General features: G+C 35.6%; 1 protein-coding gene and 1 long non-coding RNA gene across 4 annotated transcripts; one reads left to right on the top strand and one right to left on the bottom strand.

Moving 5' to 3' along the window:
- Positions 1-2,481: 2,481 nt before the first annotated feature.
- On the bottom strand, positions 2,482-7,404 carry LOC129005921 (uncharacterized). Of its 3 annotated transcripts, none has more exons than XR_008491877.1 (3): positions 7,332-7,404; positions 3,990-4,134; positions 2,482-2,601 (listed from the first exon to the last, which is right to left on the bottom strand). It is a non-coding gene; the product is annotated as an uncharacterized LOC129005921 (long non-coding RNA). The 3 variants fall into 3 exon arrangements; XR_008491878.1 differs by lacking the exon at positions 7,332-7,404 and adding an exon at positions 7,255-7,328; XR_008491879.1 differs by lacking the exon at positions 7,332-7,404 and adding an exon at positions 6,299-6,316.
- Positions 7,405-7,782: 378 nt separating this feature from the next.
- Positions 7,783-18,958, top strand: LOC129005907 (structural maintenance of chromosomes protein 5-like). Its single transcript, XM_054434947.1, has 5 exons — positions 7,783-8,101; positions 11,054-11,256; positions 12,127-12,275; positions 12,602-12,717; positions 18,873-18,958. The coding sequence occupies exons 1-5, from the start codon at positions 7,973-7,975 to the stop codon at positions 18,876-18,878; spliced, it is 603 nt and encodes a 200-aa protein (XP_054290922.1). The 5' UTR covers positions 7,783-7,972; the 3' UTR covers positions 18,879-18,958.
- The last annotated feature ends 6,581 nt before the right edge of the window (positions 18,959-25,539 follow it).

The raw sequence follows: 25,539 nt of genomic DNA, 5'->3' as shown, positions 1-25,539 counted from the left end.
CACATTTTTCCTTGGTAGGTATAAAAAAATTGGTCTAATTATCAGGATAGTACTGCAGATAGTCGTAGTACTCACTAGTAAGGGTGTTAATTCAAACCAGGAAGTATCACATCCACAGTCCATGCCTATAAATATCCACAACTCGTGACCTCCTTATAGTTCGGCCGCTTAGAAAACGACCTGCGCGCTAATGCTAAACCAATGCTGGAGGAGGTCGCTTTCTAAGCGGCCGACCTATAGTAGCTGAATTACAGGATGACACCACCGTCTCAGTCTCTTAATGATGTCTTAGCTAAGACTTGACCAAAGATAATGGTTAATTTCACCAAGAATAAGTTAACAATTGTTGGAATTAACAAAATTCTCTGGATATTGACTATTTCCCAGATTCTTATTGACTTGCCATATGCGTTTGGGCTTTGGGCCAGACATTCAGCACATCTGTGCCAAGACCTCTGGCATTCTCAAAATGATCTGCTCTGTGCAAGACACTGTTGATTGATTGATTGATTGATTGATTCTGTAGGGGCGGACCTTGTCCTGTTGCACGTCAGCCACTGATGGGCTTTTTGCGCTCCCCACATGGTACTTCAGAGTCCGTCAAACCTGAGTTGCTTAATGAACTCAAGCATCCTGTCAATGAGCTCCTCCTGAGGAAGGTGTCTGCCCCTTGTCATTACACCAAGAGTACTGTCCCTTACCTCATTCAGAGCTGTGCAGTCGTAGAGTAGGTGATCAGCAGTCTCCTCTGATTGCCCACATTTCCTACACGCAGTGTCACCATTGTGGATCCTCAAGCGATGCAGGTGTAATTTCAGAAAGCCATGTCCAGTGACCATTCCTGTGATCTGTCTGAGTCGCCTCCTGTCCAAGCGTAGGGCATTGGAGGCGACCGTCTGGGAGGGAGAGAAGAGGGTGAGCTTACTTACCCTATGGTGCTGAAGCCTAACCCATCTTTTCCTGTGTTCCTCCTGAGCCCATGCCATGACTGAGTGACATGCATGCCCGCGAGAGATTCCACAGAAAGGCTGTGGTCCCACGAAGTCTGAGGCTGCAAGACACTGTTTGAGCATCCATGATTTTTGTATCCATACCTGCTATATATCCAGTATAATTTTTATGTGCGGCAACAACTAGGGTCTTCGGTCTTACTGTGTATTCTGGTCGCTTTTACCAGCACAGCCTTTTTGAATGTCTTAGGCCCCCAATACGGGAAGAATGAGCGTACGCGTAGTATAAATTGTCCTTAAAGTAGTTCTCGTATGTCAAGAAGTTTACAACATAGATTTACATTGTAAGAAAGGGGATTAACCCCGTACCCACGGTGCTCATCTAAGCAGATACTCTGTTTACATTACACTTATAGTCCTCGCCACCCTAAGTTGAGGCAGCCCAAGGCCGCACGGCGTATATCTAGTGCGGCCTTTGGCTGCCTCAACTTAGGGTGGCGAGGACTATAGTCGACCAGATGGTGTGAAGAGAGTTGAACAGTAGCATGAGTATCGATTTACAAATTCCTTTCCCAGCTGACGTGAGCTAGGCGATGACCGGTAGGGCTGACTTCCAAGAAACATCGTTAACCTATAAGTCAAACACCCAATCAGCCAATGAGAAGGGCTAATGAAGAAAATGGAGGGGTGAGGAGTCTCGGAGCTGGAGGACCTGAAGAAACAAATCGAGGAGTTCACCACGGGCCACTGGACCAAGAAGATCGAGAGTTTCGGATTGTTTGTATCGGTGCGTGTGCTTCTGGGACAATAAACAGTATGTAAAAAGAATAAAATATATAGCTAAAGTTTTGTAAAACAAACAAGTCATATAGTTTGTCAGTAACTCATTCTTTTAAATTTTTAATTGATTTTCTTTTCTTGTAAATTATAACGTTGTACATTTATTTATCTTATTATTGTTGATCTTTGCCTTTTCAAAGTTTTCTTTTGCTTTACTTTTGTTGTTTTTCTTAATTTAATTTTGTTCATTACACGTTGAGCAACACCCTTAAGCAGTCTTATGTCTCATTAACCTAACTCCAACACCTCTAGACTATGAAGTTCAAACATTTATTCAGAGGAAAATTCTTGAGTGATTTTATTGGGTTGGCTAAATAGAGTTTTTGTTTCAACTTTTGAATTACTTATTTCAATTTTACAGTACACTCATTAGTCATTAAACACCAACATTATTTTATTTTACTAGCTATATATTAACTTTGCTTCTTAAGATTGGCACTCGCATATATAATATAAATATAAATATCATTTTATCTTTATGTATAGTATCTGAGGCATGTACGAACAAAAACAATAAAAAAATATATCTAAAAAAAGAATATTTTATCTATAAAACTGTCAAAATAGTTAGAAGATCAAAATAAAATATATAATCATTTTTACATGTTTTCTTTACAAATTACAGAGAAGTTTACTGGTAAGAATTTTAACAAAATTAACTGCTCTAGATAAATATATGGTTTATTGGTAAAGTATAAAAAACAGTACATAACAATAAAAGGCAACATATAATAATAACTATAGCTGCCCTGTACAGCGGCCAACCTTCTCCATAATATTTTTGTCCAGAGCTGGGGCTACATCTTTCTTCCTGAAACAAAATTTTAATCTTGGTAAAGAAAGTCACAATTTTAAAATACTCGGGGGTACCAAATTATGCGGGTTGGTGTAGTTGGTAGTTTCAAATAAAAAGGTCTTATTTTACAATAAATTACCATAGGTACCCTTAACTAAAAGTTTTTAACTGGTTTATTCCGCCTACAAACGTGCGACACAAACTCGAGCTTTAAGGGGCTTTCATTGCTTGTTAAAGACACATGTTAACCTCTTGCCACATTACCAAGAGTTATTCTTCTTGCTAGAAGAATAACTCTTGTTAATGTGGCAAGAGGTAGATATCTTCCTGAGGAGGATCTAATTGGGAAGCTACAGGCTTTTATCGGACGCCTGAACTTGTAACTTCAAGAAAACAACTGTATGGGGTGCGCAATAATTTTATTTTTGGATGAAGTGCTTTATGGTTGCCCCTGTTAACAGTTTTAACAGGATCAGCAGCAGGTAAATTAAACCTTTTATATTTTGTCTAGGCCTATATTTTCCTGATCAAGTTAGTGCAAAGAAGTTTTTGTTGAATAATAGTTATAAAGGCTTTAATTTCCTGAATTGAAATAAGTACCTGGGGACCGAGCCATGGCGTAGTTTATTTTGATTGTAAAAGCAATATACAGGAATGGATGCTTTAGAAGAATTTGAAATTTATAAAACAATCAAAATTCAAGCTAACACATTATTAAACGACAAAATCAGTTTACAGTCTAACACTCTGTATGATACTCTAATAAAAAAACAAGAACAGCTGATGAACAAGGAGCCGAGCTGTACAAAGTCCACCGCCCAACCATCTTCCGCATCGCAGTCATGACCCTCATCTGCAACTGTGCGCACGAGGTTGGGGTTGGACATTGTAAGTTTTTGTCAGTAAGCCTACTCCTTTTGTTCATAAAACGTCTATGACTGTAAATAGTATATGTCCGTGTTTCGCATTTAAACTCTTGATGACCCTTTCGAAGTTACAGTATTAAATGTTCTTGTACAAGATCTCATGATGAGGACTTAAGTCCTTAAAACCCATAATCCATAAGGGCTAAACAGGATCAATCTGGCAGTACTGAGGTAATTTTATACCTTTTATAGTTGGTTCATTGATCTTGAGCCAAACAACTCAAATATGAAAATGAATATTATGTTATTGATATATTTTAAAGTAAACAGAAGGGCAATTACAATGTTGGTCATAATTGTTTTTATACAGTAGGCCAACATTTGGTGGCTTTTGTACATAAATTCGGACTACTTAACAACTGTTTGGATTAGGCGGTATAGTTCATCTTCCCGTTGCGAAGCACGGGCACAGAAGCTAGTAAATTATTAAGTGATTTAATAAATAACTCTATATATAATATTTATAATAAACTATACCTTCAAAAACCTGGCTGTTTAACGGATGATATGGCAGACATACACTTATCTCACTAGGTGCTCTTCCTTAAGTTCTTTTACGGAGTACAGCGGCCTATAATTAGTATTCCTTTCAGCGCCTTCTGAAGGAGGGTGCATCCATCTCCTGCAAATGAGTAGGCAGTTATGAGTTGTAGTTAATAGTAGAACGAGGATAGCTATTCTAGGTACGTTTGAGACGACAGCAGGAAAAGTCTATATTTTGTGCTCTTCTGGTATAGTACTCCTGCACCCCTGACCCCAGTGACGGATCCAGAGGGGGGGGGGGGGGGCAGTCGCAGTTTGGAAATATATGTCATATATTTTTGACTGCATGTAATACAGTAGTGCATACAAATTGCGTAAAATAATTTGTCACACTAACTTAGGACAAAGAAATGGTATAAAACTGCCATTTTTGAAGACTTAGTTTAAACAAATTTTTGGGGAGGGAGGGGGTACCCCCGAACCTCTCAGACACCCTGGTCCCCCCCCCCCCTTGTGACTGTTCTTGATCCACCACTGCCTGCACGTCATCTTTTCTAGGGTCAGGATATCAAGCACTACGCCGTGAGTACTCTTAAGCTACATTTCCATTCCTACAAGTCGCAGGCACAAGTCGAGGCACATGTCGAGACCATGACGAGGCACATGTCGCACATAGTTTGTCATGCCGTTTCCATTCCAGGCACAAGTCCCGCCACTACAACTGGCAGACAAGGCAGTGTTCTCTTTTATTGTGATGTGGTGAGGTTCGGTGGCTGATTTTGATTATATTGTGTTCCACAAATCACCATGGATGACATAACAGCCTCTGCTATTTTATTTATGGCTGGTGCATACAATGAACTTAGAAGAAAACTACCTAGATAGTGGATAAGAAGTTTTTTGGCTAAAAGAGCATTGGAAGGTGCATTTAATCAATTGATGAGAGATTTGCGCGTACAAAGGGGCTTCGAAAATTTCCTCCAACGGACTCAACGAAATTTGAGGTTATGATTACCTGTCATTTATGAGCATGCGGTAGTTTGGAGGACCTGCGCATGCGCGAGCTGCAGGCACATGTGCCCGCGGCCCGGGCACATGTTTTGTTGCGCAGTCAGCGGGCACAAATTTGTGCCGCGACTTGAGCCAGGATGTTTCCATTCCTACAAATTTGGAGATTTGTGCCGGCACAAATTTGCAGGAATGGAAACGTAGCTTAAGATCCTTTAAGATTGGCCGGTAATGATCCAAATGCCGAACAACTGTAATAATCCTAAAGGTTCTGTTGCAACTTCAAAATTGAAATTTAAAATATCAATAATAATTTAAAAGATATGTAATTAAGGGAGATGAAGGTAAATCATGTATGTCAAAGTTTTATTGAAGATTTGGTCAGTTTTTCTCAAATCAGCCTACACAAGATTTAAAATTAATCAAAACCAAAATGGTGGTATCCACTACTTACCAGATTTAAAAGTCAGAACTTTAATGTTTCTATTAAGGCCATCAAAGTTGAATTTTGTTTCTAAAAGCATCGGCGGATGTGTAACTATTATATGCAACAGATTTAAAGATTAAAATGTTTCTATTCTGTGTCCTCTTCCCGTTGCAAAGCACGGGTACAACAGCTAGTGTAATATATAGCTGCAAATTCCACCGTCCACTGTTCCATGTCATGTGGCGCTGATTGATGGTTTGGACTGCGGAACGATGGAACAAAAAATGTTTTCCCATTCAGATTAAGGCAGGATTTTGTATAGGTTTGGCCTAACTTATACCCTTAACCTCATTGACGGGTAGGGTAGTCAAAATCGAAGCAAAAATTAAAAGCCGAGTAGGCTAAGTTTGGGAAGATTTCATTAGCTTAGTGTAGCCTAATGTTTTTAGTACCGGTATCATAAAATAAAAATGTCTTAAAATATTATTAGACTAGCCTAGGCTAATCATGGGGTTACAGCTCTTTTGCTTAATGCATTGAAATGGATTTTATGAAGTAGAACTACATATTACAACAAGTACTATTACCCCTGATCTATTTAACTGCACAACTATACTTATTATTTATTTTAACGTCTGTGATAGAGCCTATATATTTGATAGGCTATGCATAAAAAATGTGACTGTGATAATAGGCCTATATCGCTATTGATCAAGTAGCCTATATACCGTGAGTTAATGTGTCTCAGATGAAGTCTATAGTTATCAGTGATTATTCAACGACCAATAAAATGGGCCTACTTAATTACTTGATGTCTTTAAGATGGCTAAGTTATTTTGTTAGTAGTATCAACTAAGTTTAGACTAACCTACAAGGTTTATTATCACACATAAAAATGTTTTGATGGCCGTTGCCCTGGCGGTAGGTTAGTTGTGCATTTGCTACCTACAAAATCCAGGCCCTGTAGGGTGGGTTATAATGCGGTAGAATGGCGATAAACTTAGGTTAGTTGCCCATTGACGCCTTGAACAATAGATCTCTTGAAATTGTAAAGAGCAATGAAGCGTAGGCCTACGAAAAAGCCAGTCTACCGAAATAGGCAAATCATTATGAATTTAATGTGTACCATGTAACCTTGTAAGTTATAGCCATCCACCTCCACCTGTCACGTAAATCCACAATAATCAAAGAAAAAATCACACTACTCCAGCTGCTGAGAGTATCAAATACGTATAGGCTATGTCATAAAATGCTAAAAACTCAAATGGTAAACTAAAACTGTCATACGAAAAACTTTATACTTTGTCAGCATCTTATAAAAAATAAAAATATAAAAAAACTAGTGCACTTGTTGCTCGAAATCGATCAATAGTCTAGTACTGGAAGTTATATTAAAACTAATAGTCATAATTTTCTATGAGTTTAAAAATCCAACTAAAAGCGTAGTACCGGTATGCAACTAATGGATAGACTAGGCCTAACTTATTTGATGTATCGATTCATTCGGTTAGCTAAGTTAGGTTAGGTTAACTTTACTAACCAAACTTGATATATTGAATGAAATAATCGATTTATCGATCGATATATTTATTCGAATTATAGTGTAGGACGTTAGGCCTAAAGTGCAGTTTAATTTTAAAATAGATATAATTTTAAATATCGATTATTAATCAATATTTTTAATTTGATAGTTTCAATCGATATTAGCGAAGCCCAGGAAACTGTAACTTACCCCCAATTTATTTTATAGGCTACCAGAAACTAATTTGAATTTGCTTGATAAGTTAATATTCTAATGACCATGTCCATGTCAATAAGTTGCACCTTTCAATTTTGTGATGACAAAAATGGTTCTTTAAACTGTAGTAGTTGTAACTTAGGCCTAAATTGAAAATACACACCTAAAATACAAATTTGTATGACAATTTGACAATTGAAATTGACAAACAATAAATTCTCCAAAATCTAACCTCACTCAAACTTACTAGAGCTAGAGCAGCAGCAGATCTAGAAGAGAAGAAGAAGAAACGCAGAACAGAACAAGAAACGAGACGAAGGAAGGCTGAAATTTGGGTGGAGTAGAGGTAATTCAAAGAAGTCGAGGGAATTTTCAGAAGTGTAGAGGGTAAGCTACCGCACCGCGAAAAAAAGCTCATAAATCCTAACTTGATCATGCTAGGTGGAACCCTTTTGTGGAAGTGGTGGGGATGGAGGGGTGAAAAAAAGTGACGTAATTCTGGCGCCAATCCGGCCCCGGTCTCTGCTCTAATTCTGGAATCCGCCATGTTGGAAATTTGTCAATGTGTTTTGATGTAACATCGATCGAATTGTGGATGTAACATCTAAGTGAAATCTAAGTTAATGCGGTTTTGGCATTAATTAAGATTTTTTGATCATTTTGATACGCCAACTGTGTAATTCGTTACATTATTTAGGCTAATAATTTTGATATCGGTTATTTCTTGATAGGCTAATTTATAGGTTAGGCCTATTTAACCTAGGCTAATTCGTATTTCTGCCTTAGGCCCTACACTAATTAAATATGGATACAAAGGCACAAAAAGAAGAACTAATGAAAGTGCTGTGCCCAAGCACTTATCAAGCCTACCAGTGGCTAAAACTCAACAGAAACAGATTCACAGGCTATATATATGGGCCTGTGATGATTGAGGTATGTTCTTGATAGATTTAACTTAGGCCTAACTTTTTGGCCTAGTTTAAAGAAACAGGTCTAGGCTAGGTTTAGGAAGTCGTTTACCGCATCTAATTAACTTTGTGGTCTAACTTAAATCATAGACAAAAAGAATGAAATATAGACTCAGCCATGCTGCGGTTGCCATGGTTACCATAGGTTCCGGGGCACACCGCTGTAGTTTACGTAGCGCGTACGCCGTAACTACCGTGGTGCTCCAAGCGGTGTGCGCCAGAACCTATGGTAACCGCAGCACAGCTGACGGTCTATATTTCATTCTTTTTGTCTATGCTTAAATGAATCTGGTAAGGGATCGGACTAACTTAAGTTATCTTTTAGACCTATTATGGCATGTTACGAGAGGCCTAGGCTACTTAGCAGCCATAAGTTAGGGTTCTATAGTTACTTTGAATGAGTGGCATCGCAAATACAGCCCACATGTAACTTGTGTTTAAACCCATTGTTAAACAAGGCCTTAGGCCTAGTTGTCCATTTTCAGAAGAGGGCCTTTACTAGGCCTACTTTAAGTTTCCCTCAACCCTTCAACTGGCACAGCGACTATAATAGTCGCGGTAGTCGGTGTCTGTAGTGCCAGCGACTATAATAGGGTAGTTGCATTTTGCAAGGTTATTTCAAATTGCATATAAACAGTTAAAAAACGAACGCTAACTTACGTAAATTGTATACCAATGGAAAGATGACGTACTAAACTTTCATTTTATAACACTGATGGACCAATATAACATAGTGATAAAGTGGAAGAAAATTTTGCGCGAAGTCAGTTTCTCTATGTAAGCATCACAAAACTACCAAAAATGGATATTTTCAATAAATAATACATAGCAAGGTGTATTTTTAGTCTACGGAACAGCGGGTGGTACCACTGCATCCGGCAGTTCATTTCTATATTGAGATATAGGCCTATCGATATTTTTATAAGTAACTCAAATAGAAAAATAATACCTCAGCCACATGTTTACGTGTATCTGAACTGGCAGCGCGACTATTAAAGTCATGGTAGTAATTCACATATATTTCAACATAATTTATAACTTTTGCTATCGTTTTTTATTATCTTGGATTTCATATAAAAAAATTTCTGCATTTGCAGCACAGTTTTGCTTTCAAATTTTCAAATTGGAAAAAAGTTTTTTTTTCTTTGTTTCAAAAATTATTCTTCCAACTACTTGAAATTTTATCATTTTCAGATTCTTCATTATTTTACGAACAATTCAAGTATATGGTTCATATGGTTTACTTTTTTAGTTGAATTTATATGAATTTTCAAAAATATGTCTGCAAAATCACTAAAATGGCCTTACTACTATAGACTTTTCTATGTGCCAGTTGGAGGGTTAACGATTAAATTGTTCTCTAATGTACACCACCTGGTAATAAGAGAGTCGTAGGTAAATATCCACCTTGTGCATACTTTAGGTACCATGTTCAATCTTTGGCCGTTAAGTTATCTCGTCATCTGGTAATATTAACTTAGGCCTAACTCGTCTTGCTGCTACCTGTAAGTAGCCGAAACGGCACTTTCCTGTTAACTTGTTCGCTGCTGAGCGCTAGATGACGGACTGAAAGTACGTCCCCACTAGCTACAAAGAATTATAGGATGCTCGTGACGAGCTGGCTGATCCAATGAAACGTTAAACAACAATGAATGGCGACGTTCCGTAACGTTCCTAGCTCCTGGCGTCGTGGCCCTGCTGAAGTTGCAGAACGTCCGTAGCAGCGAACGTGTTAAAGGGAACATTCATTATTGCCGATAATTTCTTTTCCATATATTGATTTTTAAAATTTGATATTGGTCTATCGATATTAACAAATTGATACTTACCAGCTGACAACTACGATAAATAAATGTTCAGTATCCAACTAACAATACAAAAATATTTTATTAAAATTAAACTGTTCTAAACTACCTAACCAAACTTGTTGTAACATTTCAAAATTCCGTTTGATAGTCTAATCCCCATAAGTTATGCCTTATCTGTTATCAAACGGAATTTTGAAACGGTAACTTAGCCTACAGCAAGTTGTTTAGGGCCTAGTTATGTTAGGTTAGTTTAGAATAGTATCATTTCTTTATCCAATAGGCCTATATAGGCTTATTTTTGCATAAACAAGATTAGTTCTTAATCCTATTCTCTATTACAAGCAATAACTCAATAACTCGGTTATTGAACCAAAGTATAACGTAGACATTTGCTACCTATGTCTGTTTGTCTGTCTGTCTGTAATTTAAATACGTTTGAAGATATGAAAACAGATGGAATATGGATCGTAAAGGAAAACAAAAATATATATATAATTTAGGTATCGAAAAGAAATCATCGATAATAATGAATGTTCCCCTTAACAGGAAAGTACCGCCGAAACGCCACGGCATTGGCCAGTTTTGTGTAGAAAACATACAAGTTGAGCTGTTCATTACATTTATTAAATAAAAATAGACTAAATTAAGTTGGGTACACTCCCATATCTGTTGGCACAAACAACCGAATTAAAATATCGATCGATATATCAAATTAAACAATAGAATACCGGTAATCAAAATTACTCATTCAATCGTTTGTGCCAACAGATATGAAAGAGTAGGTACCCACTAAGTTACCAAAGCCATTTACAAACTATTTGATGGGTAGGCCTATGCTTCTGCAGACGCCAGACATCGCATCGTATGAATAGGCCTATCAAATGAAAATAAGTTAATGTGAGTGATCAATATTAAATGATAAGTTGGTAATTGTTTTACCAAAATTCATTATCCTCGTATAATAACGAGGATGGCCAATGAGGCTACAGCGCTCTGCAGAGGTCAGGTTGGTTAAAACTAGGCCTATTCAAATAGCCTACAGTGGAACGGAACCTCGATCCGTTAGTGTATATATCAGGCCAGGATTAAGTTAATTTATATTTTTACAGATAAACTGTCATAATTCTGTCAAAAGGGAGATTGAATCTGTCATTGAATCAGATTTAATGTCATTTATCTGTGAAAACTCAAATGACATGAATTTATTCCTAAGAACAGTTCGAGATAACATGAAATTACAAATCAATGTCTGTCTGGCTCCTAAAAATTGTCACCTCCCTGTAAGGGAAAACTTCCCATATGATGATCACATGTAAGTACCTACCTAAGTTTATCAAAGAAAGCTGTAATGTCTGCCTGTGTGTGTATGTATGTGTGAGAATACCCAAACAAAAAATACTATCTAAACCAAATTGTCTGAATCTTTACAGAAAGCTACATTATGCTACCGAGTAACATTTAGGCATACCCACGTTCCTGAAATCCCTCAGGGTACGTAGCTCTAACATTAGGCGCATGCTTACAGCTAATTTTCTCTTATTGGAACAAATGTGGAAAGTGTGAGATAGGTGCACTATAGACCTACACATATTTAAACAGGGTATCTGGGTATCCAACCTAGACACCAAGAATCGTACTTAAATTCAGCATGAACCAAGGACTACAATGATCATGAATAGCCAATTAGTCTCAATTCATTGATGGCGTTCCATTGGTTCTCTTTTAAAATGGTAAGTTAATCACGAGCACTTGAGATGATCACAGGAATTTTACTGTTACCGCCATAGACATTCACAGTGCACGATCACAGGAGACAATCGCTGTATTGCCAGGACCGTGAATATGCTCACGACTGTTGCCACTACCCTGAGTGACGACCACGGTATTTCCGAGTTGCTATGATCGCAAAAACGATCACGTTATTGCCAACACCACAACTTTACTTATGATTGTAAACGTCACAGTTTTTATTACTAAACCAATGTCTATGACTTAATTGCGTGATACTACTGTAATTGTATTTTGAATATGACAAATGCAATTTAATGAATAAATTAATGTCCATTTATACAGGATTAGGAGTTTTTATGGGTTACATTCTTCCTCTTTATGTATATAAAAAAATTATGTTAAATTATTAGGCAGTTTATTAATTTGGTCATATCTATGTTGTATGTTTTAGGTCAGTCCTGTTAGAAAAAGTAGTAGGTCCAGACCCTGTGCTTAACTATTTATGCAAGAATTATAATTTACATGATAAAGATATGAACAATGAATTTGAACAGTCCTTATCAACGGATCTGCAATTGGATGCAGCTCTTAATCCAACAGGTAAGTTATGATTGTTCAGAGAAGACCCTTGTTAATGTATACATTTTTAACGGGTTTACAGACCCTAAACAAGTTAGGTGTTGAATTACTTTTTGAATGGCATTTGATTTTGAAATGAGTGTAGGTTTTAAAAAAATGTACAAAACATGCCAATAACAATTTAATGGTAATCTTTCCATATGATTCTCTTATATATTATGTGTATTGTTTAAAACATTTTTAGATTATTATTTCAAATTACCCGTAGAAGATTTTCTTCAATTATCAAAAATCATAACCCTGCTGTCGCTGTTTTATATTGTATTTATCCTGTTTTATTATTACAGAGTTCAATAATGACTATGAAGCTGGCTGCAGTACAAGTTGCCCTAGTGGAAGCAATCCGTTGCACTCTCAATTGAACATACCTGATTTGAAAAAGGATGAGGCCGCAGAAACTCAAGTTAGTGTGGTAGCTTTTATCTTTGTTATCAATACCTACTTAACACATTATTTATTTGCTTTCTTAATTACTTGTTGTGCACTTCTATAAATGTATACTTATACATTTTTCACTTTTTACTTAGGGTTTTTAAGTAATATAGGTTTTTTTTTTTACAGAATGAAAATAAAATTAGTAACTCTGCAAAACATATCTCTGGTCACTGTCGTAAGATTCCCTTGTTTTTAGGTTCTTTGAGTGCTGAGCATTGTGACATCTATTAATGATTTGTCTGATAAAAGTTGAAATTTTGAAACTCCGTGTTATTACGCTCCTGTGCTCCAATCTTGTTGGTTTGTGAACTTAGTTTGACGAATTTACTAGAGGTGGGCCGATACCGATATTCGATACCGATACTGACACTGAACGGTACGAATCGGTGCGGATTAAGTCAGTTCAGGGCGGGTAAATTGCCGTTATGAATCCTAGCTGTTTGCCTACTTAGTAAAGACAACCTTATTGGCTAGTTTTCAACTCCAGGGTTGATATTTGGTTTGGTTGATCACCACTGCGAGCGCTAGTGGCCTCGCCACTTTGATAGACACGACCTCATTGGCTAGTTTTCCATCCAGAGACGATGTTCGGCCAATCACGTGTAATGTGATAGCGACGTGGATACTTGGTTTGGTTGTTCACCACTGCAAGCGCTAGTGTCCTTGGCATTTTAATAGACACGATCTCATTGGCTCACCTACTGCCCTGCGACGACGATCAACCAATCAAGTGCTATGTTTTAGCGACATTGAAACTTGGGTTGTTGTTGAACGCCGCACCGAGTGCCAGTGTCTTTACTAACTTATTAGAACCTTTCTCATTGCCTGGTTTTGGATCGGTGGACGACGATAAACCAATCACGGTTAGCGTTTTAGAGACGCAGTAGTCCTGTTATATGCACGATCGCGGTGTTGCAGTTACAGTGTATGTTGTATGGTCCATCCGTATGTTGAACTGTTGATGTTATGTTATTGTTATTTCACATTGGTTCTAATTGAATTTCTTTTGATTTTAGTTAATGAATGATTTTATGATTTTTATTTTATATGAGTAAGCGTCAAAGTGACGTGTGGGCCTTTTTTAATATTATTAGTGAAAGTAGTGATGCGGCAAAATGTAAACTGTGCAAAAAGATAGCCTAAGTCTTGTACGACTTCTAACCTCAATAAACATCTGAAACTTCACCATCAACGTGAATTTTCCCAGAGGAAATTGAACAAATCAACAGTTGGGGAAGAATATAGGCCAAGGCCAAGATGAAAGTGTAGACAATCCCATGGATGTTACAAATCCAAATCTAAACTTAAATGAGCTTAGCCCACTCTCTTTTAACATAACACACTAATATGGATACAAAAATGTGTATCCACATTTAATTAAACAATATAATTATATAAACAAAGATATTCTGCTTAGCCTATTTATCTTTGACAATAAATGTGTTCATATTAAAATTAATGTTTTATTCGAATCCAGCTGTTATTTTGATAGGTATTGGAAGTATCGGTATCGATAGGTATCGAGAGTACTTTGGTGGTATTGGTATCGGTATGGACAATTTTTGTTATCGGCCCATCTCTAGAATTTACTTTTACACATTTGTGTCAAATTTGATCAATAGGCCTATCGGATAATCATGTCCCAGTTATTGTGTTAAAACAGACATACATAGATATACCCCCTGAACACTCTAAAGTTCGAACCTGATAAAGAGAGGCTTATACAGAATACTATTATTACAGATTAGTAACTACTTTGTTTTACTTATTAGGTTGAAGAGTGCAATAAAATGACCTGTCATGTCTGTGGTAAGCAGTTAAAAACTTCTAAAACGTTATCTAAGCACTTGGTCAAAGTGCACGGTATAAATTCAAAAGGTGATGCCGCATATAAGCCAGTAAAAGAAAAAGTTGTTTGTGTATTTTGTGACAAAAACTATGCTAACAACTACTCTCTTCAACGTCACTTAGAAACTGTTCACCTCTATGATGAGAATGAAACTCGATTATATAATTGTTCGAAATGCCCATACAAAACTTCTCGTAAAGATAATTTTCTGCAACATGTTACAAAGGTGAAGCACAACAAAGAAAATGTGAGACAAGTACAAGAAATGGAAAAATTCAAGTGTCCTAGATGTGATGCACAATTCACTTTGAAAACTAACTTGAATAGGCATAAGAAAAAGAATCATGGTAAATGTAGTAAATATTTAAAAATTTGCCGGAAATGTCCATTGTGCTATTTTTCATCTAGCAAGTTCCGCAAAGAAGATATGTACAAACATTTTGAAAAAGTTCATAGTGTTAGTATGAAATGGGAAAACCTTGAATTTGATTCTGAAAAAGAGTTCCAAAATTGGAAAGAAATAATTGAAAAGACAACAAAAACTTCATATGTAAAATCTAAAACCTTGTCAAACAACTGTTTTTCATATCAATGCAACCGGTGTGGCACTTACCAACCAAAAGGGAAAGGTTTAAGATACATGAAGCTAAAAGGTACGTGCAAAATAAATTCGTTCTGTCCATCAGAAATAAAAGTGCAAAAGTCGGGACAGTCATTAAAAGTGAAATTTCAAGCCCAACATATTGGCCATAAGAACCAATTAGAACATGTTAGGTTGAGTATTGAAGACAGAAGATCTATTGCGCTGAAGCTAATTAACAAAGTGCCCAAAAAAGAAATACTAAGAAGTATTCGAACTGATTCTGCAAATACTGCTATCAATAGAATCCATCTCACAAACGCAACAGATATTGATAATATTAAAGTAAGCTTAAACCTACAAGATGATTGGAGGAAGCATAAGTCTGATGTTATCAGTACAGAAGCTTGGTTAAATGAATTGAAAGAATCAAAGAACACATCTGTATTAGTTTATAAAGCTCAAGGTGAATTGGTTGAACACCTACCAGAGTTTGAGGAAAAAGATTTTATCTTGATCTACATGACGGAAGTACAAAAATTGGTTTTGAAAAAACATGGAAAGGATACAATTTGCGTTGACAGCACATTTGGTTTAAATAACTACAATTTTCAAATGTACACAATTTTGACATTGGATGAGACAAGAGAAGGGTTTCCAGTGGCTTTTATGTTCACAAATAGAAGCGATGAAAGGGCTTTGAAACGTTTCTATTCAGAAATTCGAAATGCTACAGATGCAATAAATACCAATGTATTCATGTCTGATATGGACGAAACTTTATATTCAGCATGGGTAAAAGTTATGGGTCACGCTGAAAAGCGCCTCTTTTGTGCTTGGCACGTTATTCGTGCTTTGAAGAAGAACATAAAAAAGAAAATAACAAATAAAGCAAAACAGGAAATGATGGGAAAAACTGTAACAAGCCTTGTGTATGAAAGAGACGAAACAACTTTTTGGAGAAAACTACAAAGTTTCCTTGATGAAGTAGGAGATGACAGCAACACAGACCTTTTCAAAGACTACTTCAGAGAATATTATGTGAGAAATGACAGATGCAAACTATGGGCTTATTGTTTTAGACTTCATTGTGGTATCAATACCAACATGTCATTAGAGAACTTTAATAAAGTTTTGAAGTATTTCTATTTACAAGGAAAGAAGGTTTTTAGGATGGACCAAGCTGTCTTTGTTATTGTCAATGTAATTAGAGACAAGGTATATGACCTTATAATAAAAAAGACTAAAGGTAAGATAACTACTAAATTGAGGCTTTTGAGAAATGTCCATAGAAGAAGTCTTATAATAGGCAGAGACAATATTTCATTTTTGGGTGGAAATAAATGGCAAGTTTTATCAAGTACCCAAACAGAGTTTTACAGTGTCCAAAAACTTAAAAAATGTCTGTCGTGCAACCTTCTTTGCAGTCACTGTAACTCATGTTTCCACGAATTTTCATGTTCATGTTTTGAAAACTCAATCAAGAACAATATGTGCAAACACATTCATGCTGTGTGCAGAACAATTGCCGATTTTGAATCTGAAACTGATTCTATTGAATGCCAAATGGAAACTGACGGCAACATTCATCCTAATGAAGAACTGGAAATTGAAAATATAATGGAAGGAATCACTGATGCCGACAGTGACAGTTTTGTGGTAGAAAAAAAAGAGTGATTGAGAATTTTAAAGCTATGCTAACTGCTTTGGAGCCAAAATTATTTTGTAAGGATCAGCTGAAATTTTTAAAGATGGAAATGGATAAAATCAACTCAGTGGTTGGAGCTATAGGCTCAACAGATGGCAAAGCAATGGAGATGCAATCAGTACCAGGTACTTCAACAAAAATAGTCCAACAAAGAAGATTTATGTCAACTAAAAAAAAACCCTGAATAACAGCCAAAGGTAAATTTTCTGCGCCTACAATGGCTGCAATCATGAGTATTACAAATTGTTTTTCAATTTGTGCTGCGCCTAAAATGACTGCAATCATAATAATTAGAAATTGTTTTTCAATTTTTGCTGCGCCTACAATGGCTGCAATAATCACTACAAACATTCATCACTTTGTGCTGCGCCTACAATGGCTGCAATCATAATTAATTATTACCAATTGTTTTTCAATTTGTGCTGCGCCTACAATGGCTGCAATCATAATTAATTATTACAAATTGTTTTTCAGTTTTTGCTGCGCCTACAATGGCTGCAATTATCACTACAAACGTTCATCACTTTGTGCTGCGCCTACAATGGCTGCAATCAATTATTACAAATTGTTTTTCAATTTGTGCTGCGCCTACAATGGCTGCAATCAATTATCACAAATTTGTGCTGCGCCTACAATGGCTGCAATCAATTATTACAAATTGTTTTTCAATTTGTGCTGCGCCTACAATGGCTGCAATCAATTATCACAAATTTGTGCTGCGCCTACAATGGCTGCAATCAATTATTACAAATTGTTTTTCAATTTGTGCTGCGCCTACAATGGCTGCAATATGGGAGATAACTGTTGTTCGCGTCCGTCAAACAGTACAGAATAATGTTTCTATATTGTTGGCACGTGTCTCCTGGGTAACGCTAAATGAACAACGACAGTTATATACATTTTTTAGGTATTTTTCAGGTTAAGTTTAGTAGTAAAGTGACCATTGTGTAAAAACAACCAGGAATTACGGCTGGATACAAACCAGTAGACAAAACTAGAAGCCAAGCTTTTCACAATAAGTGTTATGGTAACCCCTAGTGCTGAAATGTACTATTGCTGTATACAAGGCATTCCTTTTGGAATGAGTATAGATTTATCAGAGGTAAACAATGTTTAACTCACTATGTTCCACCTATCCAGGGATAAAAACTTTCAATTATTGTGGTATATTTGCAACATCGAAAATAACATTGTATTTCTTTTGATAAAATTTTTGGTTGTAGGAACAAGAGAATATAAAATGTGTACAAAGTGTGTGTTAACAGAAATCCATTACTAACCTTGAAAGAAGAAACTAAGCCTTGTTTTTCCCAATTGCTTCCCCAGTTTCCTAGCTTCCATGTTGACATAACTAAATTAACCTAGGCTATCGAAGCAGAGTGAGGAATTATGAATATGGCTCATTACTGTATAGTAGTGCTTAGTGTCAGCCACTAATCTGTATGTAAATAAATATCTTTTTTACACAGAGGGTAATGTAAATAAGACTCAAAATGGTGTTTCCACAAGCTCAAATAGAGTACCTATGTAGTTGTATGTCTACTTTTATTTCCAAAGATCCAGTTCAAAGTTCATATTCCTACAAACTCTGGATATTAAAGGCTTACATTTTTTAATTAACTCATTAATCCATAATAGATAAATATATATTAGAAAAATCTTTATTGTTTCAATATTACATAGAACTGTACAATTCAGTGATATTACAGTACACAAAACAATAACCACCAAGGTTAATCAACCTGATTTGGTGGATTTGCACAATCTACTTTGATACAATAAACTCAAAGAGTCCCAATACAATAAATCCCAAAGTACAATAAATCCCAAAGTACCCATGAACTTTTGAGAAAACTACAAGTCACAACCCCATAAACCATAGGCTATACTTAAAATGTTCGTCATGACAATAAACCTTGTTCTAAACTATCCACATAAATTCAGAATTAGTCATTAATACTAATTCTTTTTCTGTATCTATTTCAGGCCTGATGACGGGTGGATGGCGATGGGGGCATGGAGGATGAGAGATATGGCTGATTATGTTGATTAGGTTAATATTTGTTTTGAACATCAGTATTCTTTTTTTGCATTTTGTATCATTAAGATAATTTTATGGTTTTTAATGAAGGTGCTTTTTTAGTTTTAATACCTACTTTGTTGTGCTACTGCCTAGTTTTATGAATAAACTGTTTATTATGTTTGTTGAAGTTATTACTTTCACTAACTGACATTGTCAATTAAAATAATAAGGTCAAAAGAGATATCTTGATATTAATTCATCTTTAACATATCCTTGTTGCTAATTACAACACAATTTTCATTAATGTAAATATTTTATTGACAAATAACTTACAAAGAGCTGGTTAAGATTTGCAAATCATATAGAAAGTATGTATAACCATGTATAACTTTGTCTGTTCCAAAATTCAAGTTTACACTCTTACCATTGATTATAGAAAAATATAATTAACACTTTTTCCAATGTTTTTAGAAACAAAACTCAACTGTAAACAGCTTAGTTTTAAAATAGGTATTGCAATTGAAACAGCTGTGTAGCTAAACACTATACACCACTAAATTAATCGCAACATATAAAAAAATATGTCATGATCATGTTTAGTGAAAATAAGAATACATTTTTTCCAACAACAAAGCACGCAAGAAACTTAGATTAGAAGAGACTCGAGATATAATTATGGGATATAAAATGTACACTTCTGCTTATTGCAGTATCAAAAGTCAATCAATATTTACTTTTTATAACTCTTAACTCAAAACTTTGAACGCCCACAGGGCAGAGTCCATATAGTCAATATTGAAATGAAGTCTTCAGGGGAAAGTAGTTGAAACACTTTTCTACATTCAGGTAGTTACAAAAAAATCAAACTGGTAGTTAACACACAAAATGGTTGTAGCTGCCGGGTATCGGATGCCAACACAATTGACATGGCTTTTTGCAATCATCTACTTATTCTACTCTCATAATTATTTTTATGCTCCTAATTATTATAATTATTACGGTACATTTACTGTAGCTGTGTGACACCTTAAAAGACGCATTTGGCGAAGAGTTCTTCGGACAAAACCCATCCAAACAGGCGTACAACCTCTTGCTGCAGCAACAGAAGCAATTTTTTTCAGCACTTCAAGACAGCAAAGCTGGTCATTTGCCTTATCCAGTTTTTAGCGAATTTCCCATATAGGGATTAAGCTATTACCGTAGTACTCATGGTAAGACCTGGACCTGGGACCAATTTACTTTTTCGTTTTGAGGTCCCTAGAAGCCAAAAACTAAACTACAGTATTAACATTTTACAACAAAAAACACTTTTTTACCCTCCCTGTTGCAGAAACCCTAAGTACTCGTTAAACTAATTTTATTGAAATAGGGTATAAATGTGACATTTTTAAGAAGACATTTTAGTGTAAATCCAATCAGGTGAATGCAAATTCGCTAAGTCTGCAGGTTTGCTGTGGCGGGAATATTATTGTTTTGCCTTAGCCAGTTTTTATTAAGGAAACAAACAAAATGTCTCTACAACATCAAGGAGGAACAGGGCAATGGAAGAGCAGGTAATAATCAAAATTACAATACACGTAACAAAAATAACTTCGTAATTGGATAACATATATTAGAGCTCTTAAAAAAAGACTGTCAATGCAGATGATTTTTTTAAAATTTATTCCTTTAAAAATAAAAAAGAACAAAAACACAACATTTTTAAAACACGTCTCAAGGAATATTATATGGGCCTGTCCTTTCACTCTTTAGACAAATTGAAAATGGCTTAATCATAGTTTTAACTTATTTGACACTATTCTTGTACAACCACTATGAATAAAGATACTTGACTATGACTATAGATAAATATATAGTGGAAGAGCAGAAAGCCATCACAGAAGAGGTGCAGCATTAAATTTGAAATTAAAATATCAGTTCAGATTTGGTTCTTTACCGATCCATTACAATCTTTGAACTTTTTAAGCCCTTCATGTTTTAAACTTATAAATCAATGCGAAATAGAAATTTTTTAGGCCTATCATATAGGTATCGCCGTATCGCTAACTGTTGTCATTTCACGCAACAGTGAGCAATCCTTTCAAACTGACAAAGAAGGAATTAAACATAAAACTTACTTTTGCCATGACTATAAACAAAACATGTGGACACTGGACCGACTCTAGCAAAAAAAGGATTGTTAGTGCTTGACACTTGACCTTGCAGGCAGTGTGTGCTCCTCACTTTTTTTCCCGCTGGGCGGCAGACAAGTTCAGTTAGTACCATTGCCTGCCGCTTGCTGCGCTCCTCTGTGTCTGGCTGTCGCTGTGACTGTCTGCTCTGCTCTTGTTTGGAAACTTGGTATGTTCTGTTGGTATGTTTTGTGCAGGCTTTTTTTTACTTACGTAAATAAATATCTTAAGTGTAAATAACTGCTGTTGTCATTTTAGGTGATGTTTTTCTGAGCTATCCTGCCTATTAGAGTGTAAATTACTGTTGGTTGTGTATTAAGTTTACTTACAGTGTGCTGTCAATGTAGGTGATGTATTTTGCTTAGCATCTTCTGAGCTTGCCTGTGTGGATTTTTTACGGAACTATAGGCTAAGTTAAGTGAGGCTAGGGTGTTTTTATTCAATCAAGGTAACTTACTTAACTTTTTCAATTAGGCCTACCTTTTGTTTTGGGACACTTCTCTGATTGTAGCCTAACTTAGTAGACATAACTTAGGCCTAAGTTAGGCCCAATGCTCTATCCACTACACCACAAACACTGATGGCAGCATCACGTATTGTTGCGGTAATAGTGCTCATTACATTCATTCAACCATCAATCGATTGAATCGAACCCATTTGATTGGAAATAATACCAATACTTAGTATTTCGATGTTGAACCGATAGTTTTTGTACGAAAAAATGCTCACCTGTTCAGCGACAGGTAGTCTGAGAGCGAGGTTGTTGCACCACAGTATTAAGAACCTCTTTGACAAATGATAAAACTAATTTGTGACGCCACAGTCTTGCACACATTTGGCAAATACAAAATAAGACATTTTACTGAGTGGCAAGACATATGGCAGTTGTGTAAAAGATAAGTAGGCCTACCTCGTTGAAGCTAAAATGCAGAGGGCAGCTCAAAAGCAATTTTTGCATTAAATGTCTCATTTTACTGTAATTATTTTTAAATTTAACTTAGTTCATCAATATAATTAGAGGAACTGTAAAAATACCTTTGTTAATTTATATTTAAATTCGACAATTATTGAGATAAGAATGTGTAGTCGTCTAAATTTTAAACACATTGCAAAAGAAAGTAATCTTTTTTTAGTTACTTTATTTGTATCGTCAATGTTTACAAAAAAAATTGCTTTTGGGCTGTAATGCAGGGTTCTGCTGTACTAAAAACCTGTGCATCAGATCACGGTCCCCACCCCGAAAAATGTAAGTGTCTTTATTTCTTGTGAGGGTTAGCAGTTGTGTGTAAATATTTTTAATAATATAATTTATTTTTATATACTGAAGTGAGACATCCAATCGATTTATATGGTCGCTAATTTGAACACAGTTGAATGAGCCAATCATAAAGTTCTCTAGTGTCTAATAGTATATTTCATCACTAGGGCCTAAAGTGACTCTTTTTGACCCGAGCGAGGGTTGAAAAGACACTTTTATGGAACTATATTTTTTGACACAACTTATTTCAACATTATGCAAACAAACTATGTTACAAAACTAAAATAGTTTTAATTTAAAGATAGCTTTTCAAAACTACCCCTAACTGTTTTGCAATTTAACTTGTTTTAAGAAACAAGCAGCTGTTTAGGCCTAGTGATTAAGTGATTCAATAGTTTTTTTTTTTTTTTTCTATTACGATTGTGTTAGTGTACACTATACTATCGCTAAGTCAAACTATTTGAACAATAAAGCTGGGTTTTCCTAGGCGCGGAAGCGGAGAGAGGAACATGGAGAGCGGACTCCTCTTGTCTTAGGAAACTTAATGTTACCGGTACTGTTTTCCTAGAAGCGGAGTGGAATGCCATGTTAATTGCTTTTCCGCTCTCCGCTCTCCTCTTCCCCGTATAGGAAAACCGGCTTAAGGCAATAGTTAACTACAATCGATTAAACAATCAATACTTAATCTCGACAGCATTCCTGCTCTACTACACTACTGTCCGATACTGTAGTCTGGTTCATGATGGCCCAGTTATGGTATGAAGTTGGTTAAACTCCTAATCATATTTCAAGCCAATCTTATAGACCTAAGTTACTAACATATGGTAAAGGTTTAGGCCTACTAAATAAAATTTTGCAGCAAGTAACTTAGGTAAGTTATTGGATTATCTTTTGTGTAAATCTTTCGCAGAATTAATCGAACCTCAATGGGTGCAGACTGAACTCATTTAGGCATTTCTATAAAGTATTCTTTAAAGGAGGCATATAACTTATATAAAAGAATGAAAGTCAACCTTTCCTACTCAGTCTACATCGAGACTGTGTTTCTTTCAGTTAAGTTAAACCATAAACTTACAACTAACTTATCCAGTCTCTGTTGTAAAGATAAAGTTAGGCCTACAGTTTTTAAAGTAATTAAGTTGCTCCTAATACAACTAACGTCTCACAGACACAACTACCTTAAAACCCTGTGTTGCATACCCTGTTTGTTAAAAAAATTACCTTGTTTAAATTAAAAATTAAATTCATCACTAACTTAAGTTGTGTACTGTGTTCTTTGTGTCTACCACAGTTGTTCAAAAATGCTGCGGCCGACCCAACCCATTCCATCCATCCACAATCAAATTTCAAGCTAAAGCTTGCGTTTATATAGGACAGACTAAGTTAACTTGGTTAGTAATTACTGCGGAATGAGTAACAATACTTAATTACTAACTTAGTGTCTCGCATTGATTTATTAATAATAGGGCCTATATAATAAATATTAATAATTAATAAATATTTAAACTAGCCTATAGACAAATAATTATTTTTTTAATACCAAGTTAGCAACCCTTGGCCTAACTAAATTGGTTTTCTAGAAATACTTACTTGAATACTTATACTTGAATATTTGTATTCTTAATCCTTGACTGACAATGTCAGATAGATTGTGTCATGTCTTTAAAAATTAATGATTTTTACAATGAATATAAATGATTGATCAATCTTATGATTTGACAAAAACGCAATTAGGTTAATAGATTCGATTAATTTATTTCACTGATACTTTTTCAGTGTAGGTAGCTACTTAACTTATTAGGTAGGGCCTAGGCTAATTTTTTTGTATTTTGTACGGGAATAAACGAGTAACAAATAACTGACTGAACTGAAAGTTATTCATACGAGCTTCACCCCGTTTGTCTTCAAAAGTATTAATTAAACATAAGCAGGTAAGTTACAGTTTCTTAACTAGGCTATGCTAATATCGATTGAAACTATCGATTCGATTAGTAAACCTTCATGCGGTTTTTTCACAATCAGCAAGTTTGGTTTCTTAGGTTAGGTTATGATAGTTTAATTTTATAATAGATAGGCCTATATTTTCAATTCGATAGTTTCAATCGATATTATCATAGCTTAGTTATGAAACTGTACCCAATAAAACTATTGATTGATTGGCTAAGTCAAGGCCTTACTAGAAAAAACCTTGGCTAAGTTAAGCTGAAATGAATAAAAACAGAAAACAGTAATACAAACAAATAATTACACCTGAATTTAATAAGGTACTAAACTGAAAGAACAAACAAATAACTACAACTAAGGTATTTTTAGCATTACTTTAATAGGCTACTTTTCGATGAAATGGCGATCATAAAAAGTAGGTTTAATAGAAAGTCCCCCTTTAGAAAGGAATTACGACCTTAAAGGGCAATTTATGCAATAATGTATAGTTTCGAGCAAGGTTTCTCGTAATAACGAACATTTTAAGTAGGCCTAATGGTTTATGGGGTTTTGACCTAGTTTTCTCAAAAGTTCATGGGTACTTGGGATTTATACAATAACTTATAGAGATTCTTAAACTCATCATAAACAATAACAAGAACATAACCTCAATTTTTAACTACATGAGTTGCATGCAGTGCGGCCGAGCGGCAGACTATAGAACTAGACACTAGACAGACAACAGGTCCAACTCCAAGGTGTCTAAATCAGAGGAGCACACACTGCCTGCAAGGTCAAGTGTGCTTGACCCCATTTTTTAGCATAAAATTTTGTGACGTTGTCAAGGGTGCACATTTTTTAATGAAAACTCTGTGCAAAAGGCCATAAAGACAAATTTGTATACACTAGAACCTTGATAACAAGACTCTCATGGGGATTGTAAAATAAGACTTGTTATCAAGGTTGACTTCTTATCGAGGTTTGTAATAACATGTGATTAGGGGTAAAATAGTTTTTTAGGGGATTTGAAAATGACACTTGTTATCAAGGGCGACTTGTTATCGAGGGCCTTCTTATCAAGGTTCCCCTGTACAGCCATAACATCGCTTCAAACATATAGTGTTCAAAAAGAGGTTTTGTAAACATATAAATATAACTACACGTTATGTTTTTGAAAATATTAGGCCTACTGATCCAAAATGTAAACTCATGCCTATTTCTAAAATAAGGACCCATGCCTAATCAACGACTCAATGTATAAAGATGATGTATTAATCC

Source organism: Macrosteles quadrilineatus, unplaced genomic scaffold (genome assembly GCF_028750875.1).
Source record: "Macrosteles quadrilineatus isolate MER2022 unplaced genomic scaffold, UCM_ALF_1.0 Scaffold_44__1_contigs__length_1017569, whole genome shotgun sequence".
Taxonomy (NCBI): Eukaryota; Metazoa; Arthropoda; class Insecta; order Hemiptera; family Cicadellidae; genus Macrosteles; species Macrosteles quadrilineatus.
The sequence above is the reverse complement of the archived record's forward strand: the minus strand, read 5'-3'. Positions and strand labels throughout refer to the sequence as shown.